The 17,417-nt window shown below is 40.1% G+C and overlaps 1 protein-coding gene across 1 annotated transcript in view; it reads left to right on the forward strand.

Moving 5' to 3' along the window:
* lig1 (ligase I, DNA, ATP-dependent) overlaps positions 1–16,715 on the forward strand; it is a 70,391-nt gene extending 53,676 nt beyond the window's left edge. Inside the window, exons 25-28 of the mRNA XM_085440513.1 lie at positions 7,072–7,125; positions 12,753–12,896; positions 14,149–14,241; positions 16,525–16,715. Of these exons, the coding sequence (XP_085296639.1) occupies positions 7,072–7,125; positions 12,753–12,896; positions 14,149–14,241; positions 16,525–16,599 (366 nt within the window). The 3' untranslated portion in view covers positions 16,600–16,715. The remainder of the gene's footprint in view (positions 1–7,071; positions 7,126–12,752; positions 12,897–14,148; positions 14,242–16,524) is intronic.
* The last annotated feature ends 702 nt before the right edge of the window (positions 16,716–17,417 follow it).

A 17,417-nucleotide genomic window follows, 5' to 3' on the forward strand; every position in this document is an offset into this window, starting at 1 on the left:
CGAGAACATCAACCAAAAATCCAGAAAAAAAACACGTAAAGGTTATAAATTGATTTGCATGTCAGTGAGTAAAATTGGTATTTTGTCCCCAAGCAAAACATGATTTAGTACTTGGTGTTTGCCAGTGAAAATCTAATTGATTCAGAGAAGGCGAGGGAGGAAGTGCTGTGGTCAGATGAAACCAAAATCAAACTCTGCCGTATTTGGAAGAAGAGAAATGCTGAGTACGGTCCTGAGTATGAAGATTGTCCTCACAGACAGGCACGGAGGTGGAAATGTTATGCTTTGGGGCTGTTTTTCTGATAAGGGTACTGGACGGAGCCATGAAAATCTTGGCTGAGAACATCTTTACTTTACCCAGAACACTTTAATGGGTTGTGTAACAATGACCGGCATATCGCTTAACATATTGCTAAGGCAGCAAAGGAAGAAGAAGCACATTAAAGTCATGGAGTGACCTCTGCAAACCTCAATCCTATAGAGAATCTGTGGACAGAGCTGAGGCTTTTATTTGCCAAGCGACAGCCAAGAAGCCTAAAACATTTATAGACTTTCTATAAAGAAGAAAGGGCCAAAATCCCTCCACAGATGTGTGTAAACCCACTGACTAACTGCAAGAAACGGCTTCCTCGCTGTGCTTTCCAACAAGGTTTTTTCCAAAAAGTACTGTTTAGTTTGGGAATCAAATGCTTATTTGAGTCAGTGATGTGCAAATCAATTTATAACTTTTATGTAATGGGTTTCATTTTCTAGATTTTTGGTTGGTGGTCTCTCTATTTATTAAAATGAAACTACCATAAAAATTAAAGACCATTCATTTCTTTGTAAATTGAACAGTTCCAAATTCGGCAGTGGGTGAAATAATTATTTCCCAAGCTGTGGATAACAAAAGATGGAGTGAAAATTGTAGAAGTCGTCTGGTTTTTAGCTCTTCATTGATTTTTCTATCTTTTCTTTTGCTCGTGTTGATTTTATTTGTAGTGCTTGAAAATGTTTGCATGTTCTCCCCGTGTTTGCGTGGGTTCTCTCCGGGTACTCCGGCTTCCTCCCACCGTCCAAAGACATGCAGCTTGTGGGGATAGGTTAATTGATTAATCCAAATTGTCACTAGGTGTGAATGTGCGAGTGAATGTGAGTGTGAATGGTTGTCTGTCCCTGTGTGTTAGCCCTGCGACAGACTGGCGACCTGTCCAGGGTGTACCCCGCCTTTCGCCCTATGACAGCTGGGATAGGCTCCAGCGCCCCCCGCGACCCTGAAAAGGATAAGCGGAAGCGAATGGATGGATGGATGGATGGATGCTTGAAAATCCTTCATTTTTAGGAGAATTTTTCAGTACATTGTCAGTAATTCCTTGTTTTAGTTTTCCAGTTCAAAGATCCAAATGTCAAAAATGCTGAATGAGCCACAGAGGTGACAGGTTTACAACTATCCTGTCAGCTTGGCCTGCAGCGTCCAGTCTTGCTCATATGTTTTAATCCTCCCAACTCTTACTCTCACTTGTCCAGAGTTTGGCTAATTTCAGATCAGATAAAATCTCCAACTGTGTATTGCACTTGCCCCCGTTTTATTTGAGCTCATTTATGTGAAGAACAAACAATTACATCTATAGCTTCTCTTCTCAGAAGGACAGGTACAACACACACACATCATGCCCTTGTGTGTCCTGGCTGAAGAAACCTGTATTCACACCTTTGACCTGTGATGACATGCGTTCGTATAGCCCCTCTCGTCAATCATCCCTCAGTTCAATAGCTGCTCTTCACCAAGCCAAGCTGCGGGGCGGAGGAACCTTGTGTTGGACCTCGTTCCTCTCCTTCAGGGAACAGAAGATACAAAAGTAACTGTCTGTTCCCTTTCAGCTGATTCACTCCGTACAACACATATAGTATGGGACATATATACATGCCCTGCAGAGCAGCTACTGAACTGGAGTTGGAGCACCAGCATCTTAAGGACAACATGAGCTGTAATGTACAAATGATAAAACCAAACAAAAGTGTGCGGTGATGCCCAACTAGCTGCAGCACAAATATCACCTACAGTTACAGCTTTAAAAAGAGCCTAGGAGTTTGCCCTGGTGGAATGAGCTCCTATACCCTGGGGCGAAGCGAGACCCTTGGTGCTGTATGCCGGTGAGAGAGCTTCTGTAATCCAGTGGGACAGCCTCTGTTTACACAGAGCTCTACCTCTGGCTAGATACGCAAAGCATGAGCTCGATGAATCCAGCTGTGACGCGGAGAATCTGTTGTGCTTAGACAGCAGTGTTGCAGGGCCACCGGCACCATGGTCGTGGGGCAGGGCCAGATAAGCAGCCAGGGACGGCTCCATGTATCGTCCATAGTGACCGTGATGATCACTGTTGTGCATAGAGAAACAGCGTCTCAGAGGACAGGAGCGAACAGTAGATTTCTGCTTTCCTTGCTTCTGTTTAGCATCCATACCAAAACGCAAAGCAAAGCACTGCACAGGAAGACTCTAAATTGGCGCCTTGCGGGCAAACTACACACCAACTGTGCGGTGGAAGCTAACACCAACAGGGTTAGTTAAACTAACTTAAAGCAGTCAGACAACAGAGATAACTAGGAGTAGATAGTTATCCCAACTCAGTAGAAATGTTTTTAGCGAGATGACGAGGATAAGAACTGAGGGATGACTGTGATGACATGGGGTATATGTGTAGGCGGGGCGTGATGTCCCATACAATATGTGCTGTACTGACTAAATTCTCTGACATGCAACTTGGCAGTTACACTTTGTGCTTTTCTAAAGTCATGTTGGAGCATCACCTCCTCCATGCACAGTAACTTTAAAAATATTTTTAAAAAATACACGGGGACAGTCTTCAAAAGCCAGAGCCAAAAACTGTATAACTAAGTTGCAAGCTGACTGACTGATGTTTTGGCACTTATTGGGCTACTTGTTATATATCAGGCTTGGAAACATTTTGGACTTTGTAGGCAGTGTCATTCATTTTCCATTTTTATTCATGTTGACACATAAAACATGGGAAAGAAAGATGTAAGTGTTGCTGACACTCTCACAGACGTAAAGGCTTAACAAAGCCAATGTTTTCTGGACAGATGCCTTTTTTTCATTAACAGTAAATTTTAGCAAAAGTTCTCAAAGACGAAGGGCGTCATTTAAACCATGTTTACAGAGGAGGCCCTTCAGTTGACTGAGGCAGTCAGGCATTACTTTAGGTCACCTGTGTTTACAGGGTCTTTAGAAAGTCTTAAAATGACTTTAACAAGTAATCAAAAGGCCTAAAGATTATTAAACTGTCTTAAATTTTTTAGGTCACCATGAGAATTTTCACAACTCAGTGGCACTATTCTTGCCTCAAGGACACATTAGATCACATATAGCTGCATTGTTGACTTATTTTTAGGCTCCACTTCAGAAGGAAAGTACCAAATCAATCAAATGACTCATTTAACTGTCTTTGGTGAACAAATGCATTGATATCAGCCTAACCAACGCCAAGAGAAGTGGGGGTATTGCCAGTGGTGCAGCACCTCCAATTGCAAAAGGAAAACTGGGGGTAAAATAAATTAAATTAAATAAACAAAAGTACCTTTTGTTTCCCCCTTATAAAAGCATCATGGTTAAATGACGTTACTGGACATCCCTAGAAGTGGTGCATTTTTCAAAATTAGCTATCAGCCAGTACCTCTCACTAGCTAAATGTCCTCATCGACATTTATTGCCTAAACTTCTGAGCACCAAGTCACATTTAGAGTATTATAACCTGCACCCAGATGAAGGTCAGGCTTTGGCTTATGAGCTGCCGCTGTGCAGTTTAACATTGTAATCAAGCAGTAATTTCACAGTTCTGCCTTTGTTACCAAAAGGGTACTTATAAATTTGGCTCCATATTTTGATAGGTTTTGGTCAGCAGTGCACAAATAGTTTTATTGTATGTCTTCACTGCTTCGTCTTAACAAACCTCATAGTATGACTGATGTGTGTGTCCGTCGTGTGCAGTTTACTTAGTGTTCTGTTGTGTGCAAGCCACTGTATTTTTTCTCGGCTGTTCTGAGCGGTTCAGTTCAGTTTTGGGTGTTTTGCAGGACTGATAACCTTTGTAACACACTACAGCACCCCCACCTTCAAGGCCCTTCCCACGGCTCTAAGCGAAGTGTCTGACTGTAAAACAGTCTTAACATTTTTCCTGATTTCTTTTTCCACTCATTTGCAACTTCTTTAAAGGGCATTTAGCTTTCAAAGGCTTTTTGTTGTTTAAGATGACCAACTTTAACTGTGGTTAAGCTAGACTTGTAGTCAAGACCGCCTAAACCAAGAGGGCATCGGTCTCGAGACATCCAACTCTAGGCTAAGCTGATAGTTCGCTTTGAATGTTTGGGCTTAATTGAAACGTATTATTAGATGGGTCTGAAAGTCATGTAACGTGTTGAACTTGCATTTCAGTTTGAGCAGCACTCAACTCCTGCAGTTGTTTTTGTACAATGAAAGAAAAAAAATACTTCAGATCATGTTTCCTGTCTAAACGTCTCACGTGGACAGCTATGTTCAGTAAAGTTGGAGTGTACATACTTTTTCACATGTGTACGAGATGAGTGAGCACATGGAAACACGCCGTTAATCTTTTCTGCAGTTGTCAGTGTGTGCCATGTGACTGCAGCATCCACTTCTCCTGTGTGCTGCACTCATCTTCCTTTTGCTCTCCAGTGTCAGCTAAACAACAAAGGAATAAATGTTTTGTCTTTGACATTGTACACTTCAGTAACCCTCTCTGTAGCCGAAAGCAGAATCTAAACAACATTTCCATCTCCCAAATGTAATTTCACCTGTATGTCCTGTGAAGTGTCCTTGAGTGAGCAGCAGATTTGGGAGCAGTGCTGCTGCTGTGGACACACAGTTCACACAGGCTGCTGTCACAGAGAAGAAAAGGGACACTAATGAAATGGAAGGTGACAGCTGAGAGATACATTTAGCTATTTACAGTCATTTAAATGATTAAAACAAGTGCTTGTAAAGTAATTGTGCACAATGAGAAACCAGCACTTATACACAGTTAAGACTGACTCAGTGGTAATTTGTTAATGACCAGTACTGAAATACTGTAGTATTGAGGAAAACAAGATCTAAATCTCAGTCTTCTCCACTTTATGTCGACAGTTTATTAATGTAGCCTTTAATCTGCTAGGTTTTTCTAACAAATACTGGTAGTTATGTCAACACGCATCTCATTAAATGATTGTTTGTTGAGTCTGTCTCTGTGAGCCCATTAAAATACCTTAGAAGTGTATTTACAGTTTGCAGTCTTTGGCAGGAGCTTGATATTAGGCAGGCAGGAATGACTCAGAGCAGCAAGCTGAGAGGTTTTCGTCAAAATAGAAAAATAAGAAAGCGTATTGGAAAAGAAAAGTGCTGCCAAACAAATAGGACCTGAGCCACACAACCTTTTCTCCACCATGAAGAAATTGAAAACACACACACACACACACCTCACAAACGCAAAATTCCCACATACGGGAGAAAGAAAATAGGCATGCAGAGCGTGCAAGAGACGAGGACATTGACGCACAGCTGTCAATGTTTAGTTTTGGATCCATTTTTATTAGTTTCAGTGTTTGTTTGTTACTAAAAGTAATATTAGGGCTAGTTGTCAGGGGCAGGATTTAGACCATGTATTAAAAATACAAACATTTTGTAAAAGCATTTGACATACAGTCGGTCTCAATGAACCGATGCCTCCTCGGGCATGTTTGGCAAGGCGAAAACTAAATAAAACCCATAGATTTCCATCTATTAACTCTGAGCTATTCAGTCCATCACAGGGCAAATGTGGATACAACCACATGTACCCACATTCTCACAGATGGTCACATAAGATATATTAACTTTCCAAGCATGGCTTTGTGGGAGGAAACCACAGGGAACCCATTCAGCCACAGTGAGCGCTCCATACTCCCCTCAATTGGATGGGGCATTCCCAAGCAGTCGTTTGAATCAGGAATTTTCTTGCTGTGACCGTGCTAAGTGCTTGTCCATGTTGCTGCTCATGTACTTCATTTCCACCTAAGTCAAGATATTTTTTTAATCTTCTTTGGTTTTTGTCATGTTTTAATTAAATATATTTTTTAAATTTGCAACATAGTGAGTCAGTGGGCTTGCAATGAAGCTCACAGTGATCTCCCTGTGTTTTGAGTTATAAAACCAAGAATTAAATCATCAAATTAAGAGTGTTTGCATAATGTAGTGGTTTAAATATTTATCTAACAAACAAATCCCTCTGTGGCTGTGACAGGAAGGGCATCCAGCATAACAATCGGGCAAATCAAACATGTGGACCTGGCTGTGGTCATCAAGAAAAGGAAGCTCAGCCCAGAACTACCAAAATATAATAATTAATTTTGCTTCGTTGTTGTTGTTGTGTTAAAAAATGTGAATGTTTGTGAGCATTGCTGTTTGCTTTTGTTAACTTGCGCACAAACCCTTGTATTGATTGGATTAAGCTGCTGGGAGACTCTGATTATCCACAAAACAGACTAGTTGTACAATAATTAGCTTACCTCTACTTCATGTGGAACAGGTGCTCTTAAAAATACATTGCAGTCGGCTTGGTAGAAGACTTGGCCAGCACAGATAACAAATGCATGAACACATGCTTGGATTAACCTCCAAATCTTCTTGAATGCTATAAAACACACAGTGAAGCCTATCATGGAGATCTGCAGAATACATGCAGATCTGTAAGCTGGGAAATCCTACATTTGCATGACACACCAGCCTGTTTTCCTCCCCCCTTATTCATTGGGTGATTCTTGTGCCTCAGCAGGCTCAGGTCTTTTGAGAGGTGACATGTTGCTTAATGTGAAGTAGGCAGACAAGATGCTCGTGGTGTAGGGAGGGATTTTCTTGCTGTTCTCTGTTTTGCAGCGTGCTGCCAAATGTCTGCTGCCTCATGTCTGCTGCCTCACACACATCTAAGACGGTGTGTGTGTGTGTGTGTGTGTGTGTGTGTGTGTGTGTGTGTGTGTGTGTGTGTGTGTGTGTGTGTGTGTATAGATGTGTGCGTGCCTCTTATCTCCTTTCGTCTCTTCCAGATCGGGACAGGCTTCAAGGATGAAGATCTGGAGCAGCATTACAAGTTCTTAAAGGTAAAGTGTCACAGCAAGGCTGTTGCACTTACTCTTTAAACAGCCACACTGTTGTTTCCTTACATTGATGTCTTGATTTTTTTTTTCTTTCTTCCTCTTTTTTAAATCGCAAATGTACAGGAGCCAAATATTTAACTGTAGACTCAACAAGATTAGCTTTGTGTGATTTCAAAACAATCTTTATTTGTCTTATACTGGGCCTTGGTACAGTCTTTTCAAATTGGCTTTTTTAGTGCTTCCTTGAAGCTAGCTTTGCTCTGATAGACTGTCCCTCGCAAACATAAGGTTTGAATGGCCGGCTTCTCCACTCAAAGCCAGAGCTGTGTGCCTGAGGAGACCATACGAAGTATATATATATATCCCATCTAATAGACTTCATTCAGAGATAACAGATGACAGTACTGTGTAAAGACATCTGAAGCTTCAGCTTTAGGATTACTTGAATTCATTGTTTGATAAGTACTTACTTGATGGTAACATAAACACAGACGCAGTGAATTTTAGATCAAAACCACAATGAGGTATTTGGGGGGTTGAAGCCGTGAAATTCCACAACTATACATTCATAGATTATATTCTCTGTTCATTCAGTCTCTTCAGATATGAACCAAGATTTTAGTATCAAAATAATAGGACCAGTGTGCAGATAAACTCCTAAGTTACAATTTCATTTTGTAAACAGCACCTCGAGGATACCTTTAATTATCCAAAAGGAGAAAAGTAACAGGAATAAGCTCAGGGATTACAGATGTTTTCTACCCTCTAGGCTTATACACGTGTTACATCTTACCTAAAATAAGTTGCACGTGCCTTTCAGAGGTGTTCATTTGGTGTGTTTAGGAAATGCTGGGCTGGCACCAGGAATCACTTCTGTTTTACCAATGAAATAAAATGTGTTTAGTGAAACTGTGTTGGCGTGCTCTGAAGCTGGTTAATGAATTTCTTTTTCAATTTATATTTGAAGAGGTTTGCTCCAGAGCAGCAGAGCAGCAGAAGCATTTGAAGAAACTTGACAACTGCTCTCTGAAAATGATAGCCGTTACGAGAGTGTGAATTCATTTTTGTATTCTGCTGGCTTTATCAGCTAAATTTATTACTTCTTTTACAGGAATAAAAGAGACGGGGTTTTTAAAATACAGTCATCTATTTATAAAACAACGTAATCGTTATTTAATACAGACTGAGCAAACCTGGTGAACACCGTGGGGTTTTTTAAAACATCTCTTTTAGAGATTAAGGGGTTGAATTTGGTGTAACAAACTGCTACACAGTGTAGAATCACTACAGTGAAGCAGTGATTTAGAAGGTGGTGTAACCTTTTTTTCTTTTCTTTTTTTTCTTTGTGAGACCAATAGAGCCTGCACTGTGCTGCTTTGTAATGAAAGTGATGGATGGTGAATTAAGGAAGGCCAGTGGTGTGGCCGTGTTGCTTTAGTTGCAGCAGTGCTGCAAGCCGAAGGGACTCGAGACGGGGAGACGATTGGCTCGGTTCACAATCCCCTGGGTGGCGAGTTGCTGTGCTGTAACACCGGGAGCTGCTCCCCCCATTTTTCAGTCTAATCTTTATTCTGATGCTTGAAAATGATTAAGGGTAGTAGACGTTAGAGGCTGACTGATAGTGGAGTTTTGGGGGCCTGATGCAGAATCACGTTCGTTATAGATTTTAAGCAAAAGTACAATTTGACATTCAAATAAACTCTCCCAGAAATGATTTGGGAATGAGTTGGCACTTTTGAAGGAAAGATGCATTTTGTAACAAATGGCTAAATGAGACTCCAGAACTTTGGTGTCATTGATCTGAACAAAGCAGCTAAGCAGTGGTGACACTCACATTCAGTTGTTCGTAGCTTATTATTAACTGAAAATTACATTTAGGCTTCAAAAATCATAGAAGTGGTGTCAATTTGTGAGGAACAAACTACGTAAGTACCATGAACTTTTATTTTCTACATATTTTCTACATTAATCCAAAATGGTAGTGGGCAGTAAAGCCCAATTATATCATGAGATTTTGAAAATTTGCAAAAACCATATTTATGACAATAGAGGGGAAAGAATTTAACATTTCTTTGGTGATCTTAGCTCGCAGGCAGCAGCTTTTATGTGCAAACAAAATGAAGGGCATTTTCCATCCTCCTTTTCCATTGAGTTACTGTCATTGATGACGGACTACCTAATTTGAAGTGTAGCGTTCACAGCATTAATGTAGCAGTGAGACAGCCTTATATCCACTGACATGGCATAAGTCAACTGTAAGTACAATTGTAGTCTCGACAGTGTTTTCTCCAGAAGTTTTAAGTAAAAAAAAAAAAAAAAAAAAGAACAATGCAACTGCTTAACACAGTTTAACTGGAAAAGCAACTTAACCTTGTAATTCCACAGGAGCCTGCACAATATGATCACATAATAAAGTATAAATCTAAAAATAATTTTTACCCAGGGTGTTTTAACTTGGGTTTATTTGAGCTGTTTAACCAGTTGCTTAAAGTCCTGCGTTACCGCTGTGTAACCGCATTAGTAATTTCCATCCACCATTGGCTCTTCTTGCCATATAGAGTGCAAGGAGTGAGTGCTCAAGCGATGCTCAGGTGAGTGAATGTTTACTTTTGCGTCACTGCTCTTATTTCGCTTTACCTGCCTTCGTAGCCTTGTAGTAGTCGGTGGTGTTTTTGCCTCAAGTGGTGAAACAAGTTCACTGTTCCCATTGTTAGCAGCAACATTTTTCTTGCATATTGCGTTATCATGTTATATTGGATGTCATTGAAGAAACTCCCTTTTTAAGTACTAAAATGACACTGCTCTCGCTCTCAGACATGCCTGGACTTTGTTGTCATCGTCGTGTGTTGCGTCACTTTATCATTTTATGTCATTATCATGATGTGACAGGTTTTTTTAACAAGTTAAAAGTATATTCATGGATAGTGTGATTCTGGCATAGGGTGGAGTCCTAACTCACAGGATGGCCTGCAAAAAACATTCCTGTAGCACTCTTTTTTTTATCATTATTAATATCACGCATTCTTTGTGTTTTTCTTGTTTAATAATACTTGGAAAATGACTTTTGATGCCTTATTGTCACCTTCTGGTGGAAGCAATGTGTTATAGATTCAGGTACAACCAAGGGACAAATACGGTTTAAAATATATAACTAAAATATAGCATTTCAAAAGTTGGAAATCATCAATTGAATTTCAGTTTCTCATTCAGTGAACTGATAAAATGTTATTATTAGTATTCTGATCACACATTTCACATTATAAGCCTGGAACAGAGTTGATACCTAAATGCAGCTTCTGCTCGTCATTGCTGATCATGTGCTTAAAATGTTTTTAAGTAGAACTTCTTTTATTTTTTTCCAACTTACCGTTTCACATCATATAAGCCAAAATGTTCCACAGCAGGCACAAACTGCACAGTTTTCCCAGCAGTAACAACTGTACTTGATTATATAATTGCCACTCCACCTTAAATAAGTCACTTTACATGCCCCGAAGATGAGTTCTTCACTTGGTCCTCGGTGGTGTAAATACATTTAAATCAACATGAATAATTGCATGTAACTGAAATAGCTCACACACCTTTTTAGGCTTGTGTGATGTGTAATTATGATGCTCTGGAAGGCGTGTAAAATTGCAATATTACAGTTTTATTAACTCCACCTAATACTTGACCCATCTAATGATTACAATAATAACTCTATCTATTATATAGCTGTATCTGTGTATCCCCAAGTATAACTGAAAGGCCACAGGTTTGAGCTCCGACAGAACTCAATATTTTATAAGACTCTACACGCCTACCAGCTCATGCATTGTAATTCACTCTGTATTGGAGTGTCACTTGAATGCCCACAGTATAAATAATGTGTGCGGGGAAACAGCACCGCTACAGCTGGAGCTTTCTTTCCCCCAGAATTATTTAACTATGACCCAGTTCTGTGGACACTGCAGCAGTCTCGTTAACATTAAACCGTTTCAGAGGCACATTCGCTGAAATGGCTGTTTCACGCCAAAACAAGATGGGTATCATTTTGTAAAAGACTGACACCTACGCTGACAGAATGATTGCTCGTGTCAAAGTTAAAATGGTACTATTAAATATTGCAGAAGTTGGCTCTTTTTATTTTTCTCGGTCGCCTCGCGGGAACAGAAACAGTTTGGCGGTGAAGCCTGCGAGGTAAATATCGAGTTTAAAATAAGGAGAAAAAAAGTGCAGTATATCAGGCTGCTTCTAAATGAAATCTGTCGTGTAGGTGTGTGATAATGTGTCTTTGAAATCATGTTGCCCCCACCAAGAAATATGGGAGTGCTCAGACTGTGTCTGCCTCTTGGGATGTGGTTTTTGAGACACGGCACAATTCAGCAGGGCAACCAGAAGCGCTCCATCACTGTCTTTTTTACCAGGTTCTCTGTACATGCATTGCCTATTTTTACACTGTGCATATTTGCATGTACACTGTACGTACACTCTAGTTGTTTTCAGATGTGGGATACATAACACTGCTGGCTTCATCAGTCTGTTCAAATGATGGCAGTCTTTCATTTCGGCATGAGTCACTTTTTTCATGCTTTCCTTCAGACACCCACGGCATTGGGTGCATGCGTGGGATAAAGTACTCTGAAGGAGATTTTAACAGTATATCAGTTGACAAACAATGCATGAGGTCAAAGTTTTATTGTCATGACTGCTATATTTCAACAGCTGCTTTAATAAGAAGAGTTGCTGCTTACTATATTTAAACATGGAAAGGAGAATATCGGCACGAATAGAAACTTACCAGACTTGAATTTGCCCAAACTCCTTTTTAAGGTCAGCTATTTGGGCCATTTTAGATGCTTCCTTAAATCCCACTATGCACCTAAAACTCTAAGCAAACATTTATGTGTAAAGCCAGGACTTTTTGAATATACCTCGTATTGAACTCTATGCTGTTTTTAAACAACAGCCAGTGCCACCCAATGCTCCCTTTCTAGACAGCCCTGTGCATAAGTTCATGCAACTGCTGGACTCATATTGTCATTTAAGGTCAACTGAGCACCTGTTGGTAACAGTTGTTGCAAAATGTTGCTGAAGTACATTGACATTCCTTTGCTGGTTGCCTTATTGCTGCTAGTCTCTTCCTGTGTGGACGCTGCTCTATTGATGGATTTTGTTGCCGTCTGATGCTGCAGGGATGTAATAAACCTGAACTAACTGACCTCTAATCCAGTTAACTCGGTGTATATGCACAAACTGAGGGCATATAAATTGTCTTATGCAAACTGGCTTGGTACTGAGTGGCGTTAAAAAGTCAGATGCTAAAAGTAATCTGGTAGTGCCTGTCTGATTATGTGACTACATGCATTCAGTTTATGCTGTGCTAAAAGTAAAAATGTTATTTCATCCAACTTGGATTCCAATCACGACATTTTATGTGTGACCGAGTGCCCTGCACAAGCTGTCCATATCTGAAGAGTTTTGAGTTTGAAACGTTTATATAATTGTACTGTAAGAAGAACAAATTTGAGTTCTTTTGAAGAAGTCACCATTAATTCTGGGTACATATTTCTAACATTTATCTAAAGTTTTATTCTTAAGTTGGATAATTTAGTGATTTAATCATTAATTTTTCATTTTATGTTCTCTAGGAGCACATCCTGCCCAAGCCCCGTGCTTACTACCGCGTTGACCAATCAGCCGAGCCCGACGTGTGGCTGGATGCTGTGCAGGTTTGGGAGGTGAAGTGCGCTGACCTCTCACTGTCTCCGGTCTACAAAGCTGCAATGGGAATGGTCAGTTCAGTGTCTTAATCCGCCCTCCATGTGTTTCCACTGATAAATTCTGCCTGTTATGCTCTGTTGCCTACAGTGAAAAGTCATAATTAGTGCCTCTTAATTGAGTTATTAAAAATGTTGTAAAAGCATCCGGTTTTAATAGAACAGATACTTGTTTATTACCCGTGGTTTGGCTGCATGTTAGATGCAGAGTCCCTCAGCGCAAATAAAAAAGGTTTGCCAGAATATAGCTCCCGTTTTAACAGCAGGCAAAGTAAGACAACAGTGGGATGGATAAAACGCTACCATTAATTAAAAAAAATCTGGTGTGAAATTTGCCAGGTGTTGCGTTCGTTCTCTCTATACATCGTATTTTTTAAACAGTTGAATATCAGATGTTTGGATGAGTAACCAAAAAGAGGATTAGCAGTATCAGTTCTTTTAATACCGTGATCCCCAGGATGGTTTTGACAGGTAATTTGTAAGATTACCCTGAGGCTTCACACATAATGTGGCTACAACTTTCTGCGATAGTCAGTAGCTTGAAAAAGAGTGTATACTTTCTGAGATATTAGAGCAGTGCAATTTGATGTAACTAAAAGTGCTATGTGGATTTGCTAATGATGTTCATCCACTCTGTGTACGTGAAGCTCGAGCAGCTCATGTGAACAGCTCAGGTACTTATGAACAGAATGGTCATCATGCTTTGCTGGGACCCTCGCTAATTCATGTGCTGTTATGGTGGTCTAAGCCAGTTTCCCAACTTTTTAAAAGCCAAAGTTTCAAGGCACAGCAAAAAAATAGCCTTTACTTACTGCAAATTGTACGAAAAGCTTTAAAGATTGAATTGATAGGTCAGATTATTGTCAATGTTGTATACTTATTCGTTCCATTTGACCCCCCAAATTTACATAAAAACCCTTTCACATTTGATAAACTGTAAGTACAGGTCTGAAAATTTTTAAACACACCCTTCACATTCACTATATCTGCATTGTCAAGCAGCCTTGGTTGAAAATGTACAGTACAATTTCTAAAGCCAGTAAAATACTAAACAAGGCAAATAATTCAAAGAGGTTTTTGGAACCGGAGTAAAAAGAGTTGATGTTTCCAAACCTTGAGCTAGCAGGGCTTGAATATCTTTCAGTGCATGTTAGTCAACAAAATATCCAGTACGTGGGGTATGTTAGAAGTAGCAACAAATGATAACTCAGTATCACAGGTCGTTTGCTGGATTTAATTATAATTCTTGTGATCTGCTTTTCTTCAGGTGGATCCAGAGAAGGGCATTTCTCTGAGGTTCCCTCGCTTCCTTAGGATTAGAGACGACAAGAAGCCCGAGGACGCCACGGCCGCAGCTCAGGTACATTAGATCAGTACTGGTCCCCCCTCCATGTCAGATCTCTTATAGGACTAGAAAATATGAAGGATCATGAGGTCAAAGAAGGAAGATCGTGGCCTAGTAAAATTCAGTCATACGCTTGTTTGACCGTGTTGTATAGAAAAGCATCATCATCACTACGGTCGCTTCACAAGAGCTGTCCTGTAAAATTTCATGGGTGAATAGCACTCCAAGGACAGTCTTTTTTTTATATACAGGAATTGGTTTATGTAATGGTCTCCTGCTGCATGTCGAACAGAGCTGTATTACAGTCAGTTAAAGCAGTGTTGGTTTCGGAGAAATATATTTGTGTTTGACATAACTCGCAGAAAGTTTTGCCAGAACACAAATCAACTTTCAGCGGTTTGCTGCCTGCCTCTGAATGACCTGACTGCTGACCCATGAGCATATAAAATTCTTATCACTATGCTGACCTGAGTTACAGGACTGTATATGGACTGTATACTTTATACAGTAAATGTCATGTACATACAAATATTTTTATGTTTTGTTTTTTTCTCCTAGATTGTACTATTAGTGAAATAATGGTAAATATTGATATATATTGGAATATTACCATAAAATACTGCAACTTGTACTTAACTATTTTATGTCTTGGGGCTAAAACTGCCAAATATTTCTTCTGTAATCCCTCTTATATAGTGCCAGTGTATATACAAGTAATCAGCTTAAAGCTCTAAAGTGCTTTTCTAAAAACTGTGTTTTAGACAGTTTTTTTCTACTCTTGCATTTGTTTTCTGTTTGTTTTCCAGTAATACAAATATGGGTTTGAATGTGAATAAAACAAAGTTACTCTTAATGGAGTCAAAGTATTAAAAATATGGAGGTGGAAATGAGCTTAATAATGAACCCTTAAAATGTGAAATGCACAAAATAAAATAAAGTGTCCAGTTCTTGTCAATTAACCTAAACATTAGGGTAAGATACTTACCAAAGATGTGATTTCATGCACTTTTCAGACTTTCAGCTGTTCTTCAATTACAATGTCGACGTAGAAAAGATCAAAATAGACATGAAGGTGTTTTTTGTTTAATTTACTACCTTGTCTGTTGGGCCTATGTGTCTGAAACCAGAAGTCTCCACTTCTGTGTTAACATGCACCAGAATGTCTTTATGATGTCTGAAACTCGTACTGAAGTCTCCATGTTTATTTCTTTCTGTATTCTCAAAGTTTTGTTTTCTGAAGGTTGCTTTCATGTATCATTCATAGCCTGACTTATAGAGCATCTTTTACCTGAAAACAACATTGATATTTTTTATGTCCTCCTCCTGTTGACCGTGTTTTCTGATTCACGGCATGATATAAAGAGATCCCCTACGTTCAAAACCGTTTGACTCTAACAAGTCAACAAAATGAAACGAGATTTTTAAAGTTTGATTCCCTGCTAAACATTTTACGACATGATTTCTTGCATCATGCATCGCCTTAGATGCACCAGCTCTGAAACGCACGCCGCGCCTCACCGGGAAAATCCATGCCAGGTTCATTGTAGTGTAACACCACCTGCGCCCAAACTTGTGTAGCATTTCTAAAGACTGAACTACAATAAAATGTTAATATTCACTGAGTTGAATCAATGCCCATCTGTTACTTATAGAGTGTAGATATAGGCGTTTACGGCAGGGAGTCAAGTCAGAACATCAGCCGCATTAAAATGATGCTTCTGTCAGTTTTCATCAGTTAAGATGCACACACGCTCATTAGCACAGCACATCGGTTCACGTTGCCTGACGTAGCGCACGGTTTAAATAAAACTTAACCTCATTCGAGTCGGAGGGAATTAAGAAAACATGAAGACCAGCCAGAACATGTTGGATGCAACCACTTTTGGGCTGAGAATCAAAGCTTTACCTTGATCCTGCGGAGGAGAAATAATGTGATGTTTCATTGTTTTCCATCCTCACTGTGCCACCCTGCTGTACTGATACTGCTGATTCTGGGTGGGCCTGCTGTTCGCGCATTATTCATTGTCCCGCCTTCCTCCTCCCTCACCCCCGAACTCCGATGAGCCCAAGTGAGCGCAGCCCCCGTCTCGCACTCAGCAGCTGGGAGTCACCAACATCAAAGCCCAGCATATGAATAATCAAACTGATATTTTTAGCTTCTCCTCTTCATGTTTCTGACCTCACTTCATGATAGTCGCTCCTTCACTCCCTCCCTCCACCCTGCTTCCCCTCTTTCTCGCAAATCGTCTCATCTCCCTTGTTCTCTCTAAACATCTCTCTCCCTCTCGATCTCTGCAGATCGCCGAGTTGTACAAGAAGCAGCAGCAGATTCAGAATCAGGGGGATAAAGCTGACCCAGAGGACTACTACTGATCGTCTGTAGTCATCAGCAGGGAATAATAAATAATTGAATTTTAAGTCTTGTAATTGTAAATAGCTTCTTTCTTTCTTTGTGTACTGTTGAATGAAAATAAAGGCACTTGCCAGTTTTAAGCGTCCTGTGTACGTTATTGATTTGTTGAGGCTGCTCCTTTTTTACTTACTTTGATTTCCTTTTGAGAGTCAAAATTGCGTTAACATCTTGCCACATGCGATGCACATAAATTCCTAAAACCTGCATCGATTCAGCAGTTACAGCATACCTGCCGGTATCAGATTCCTATCAGAAATTCACTCTGCACAGCTGCCAAGTAAACCCAGAAAAGTAAGGTTTGCATGCAAATATTTTTTTAGACTGTCCTTATTTCTCCTCAAAAAGGCAACAGCAAAGTGTGTGGTAATAATAGTACGAGCCAAAGAGATTGCCAACTGCCTAAAATGTTATTAGTAGCTGACGATGCCGGAGCTGACAGTTGCTCAAACAGCAGGACAAAAGCGAAGCACTCACAGCTTGCATTAGATGATGGAAATCCACTAACTGTCCAGCATGAATCAATCACAGATGTGTGGAAGGAGAGTCGCAGCGGTTTGAGCGCCAAGGATGGGTGATTATGACGTGGAGAAAGAGGATTGTGAGTTTTCTGCACAGTGATTCCATGTGCGAGGCAGCGAGTGCTCGCGGAGATTGAACTACTTTGGTATTTGTGAGCTGTGAGCACCTCAGAATCTATTTTAATGCTAAACAGACTGAATGAGCGGGAAATATTTTGACATTGACAGACGCTCACTGCTTGAGAGATATGTTTTGCGAG

The sequence above is a fragment of the Copadichromis virginalis genome, linkage group LG18, assembly GCF_057382275.1.
Source record: "Copadichromis virginalis isolate Kocher_CV1m ecotype Utaka linkage group LG18, C_Virginalis_male_GT1.1, whole genome shotgun sequence".
Classification (NCBI taxonomy): Eukaryota; Metazoa; Chordata; class Actinopteri; order Cichliformes; family Cichlidae; genus Copadichromis; species Copadichromis virginalis.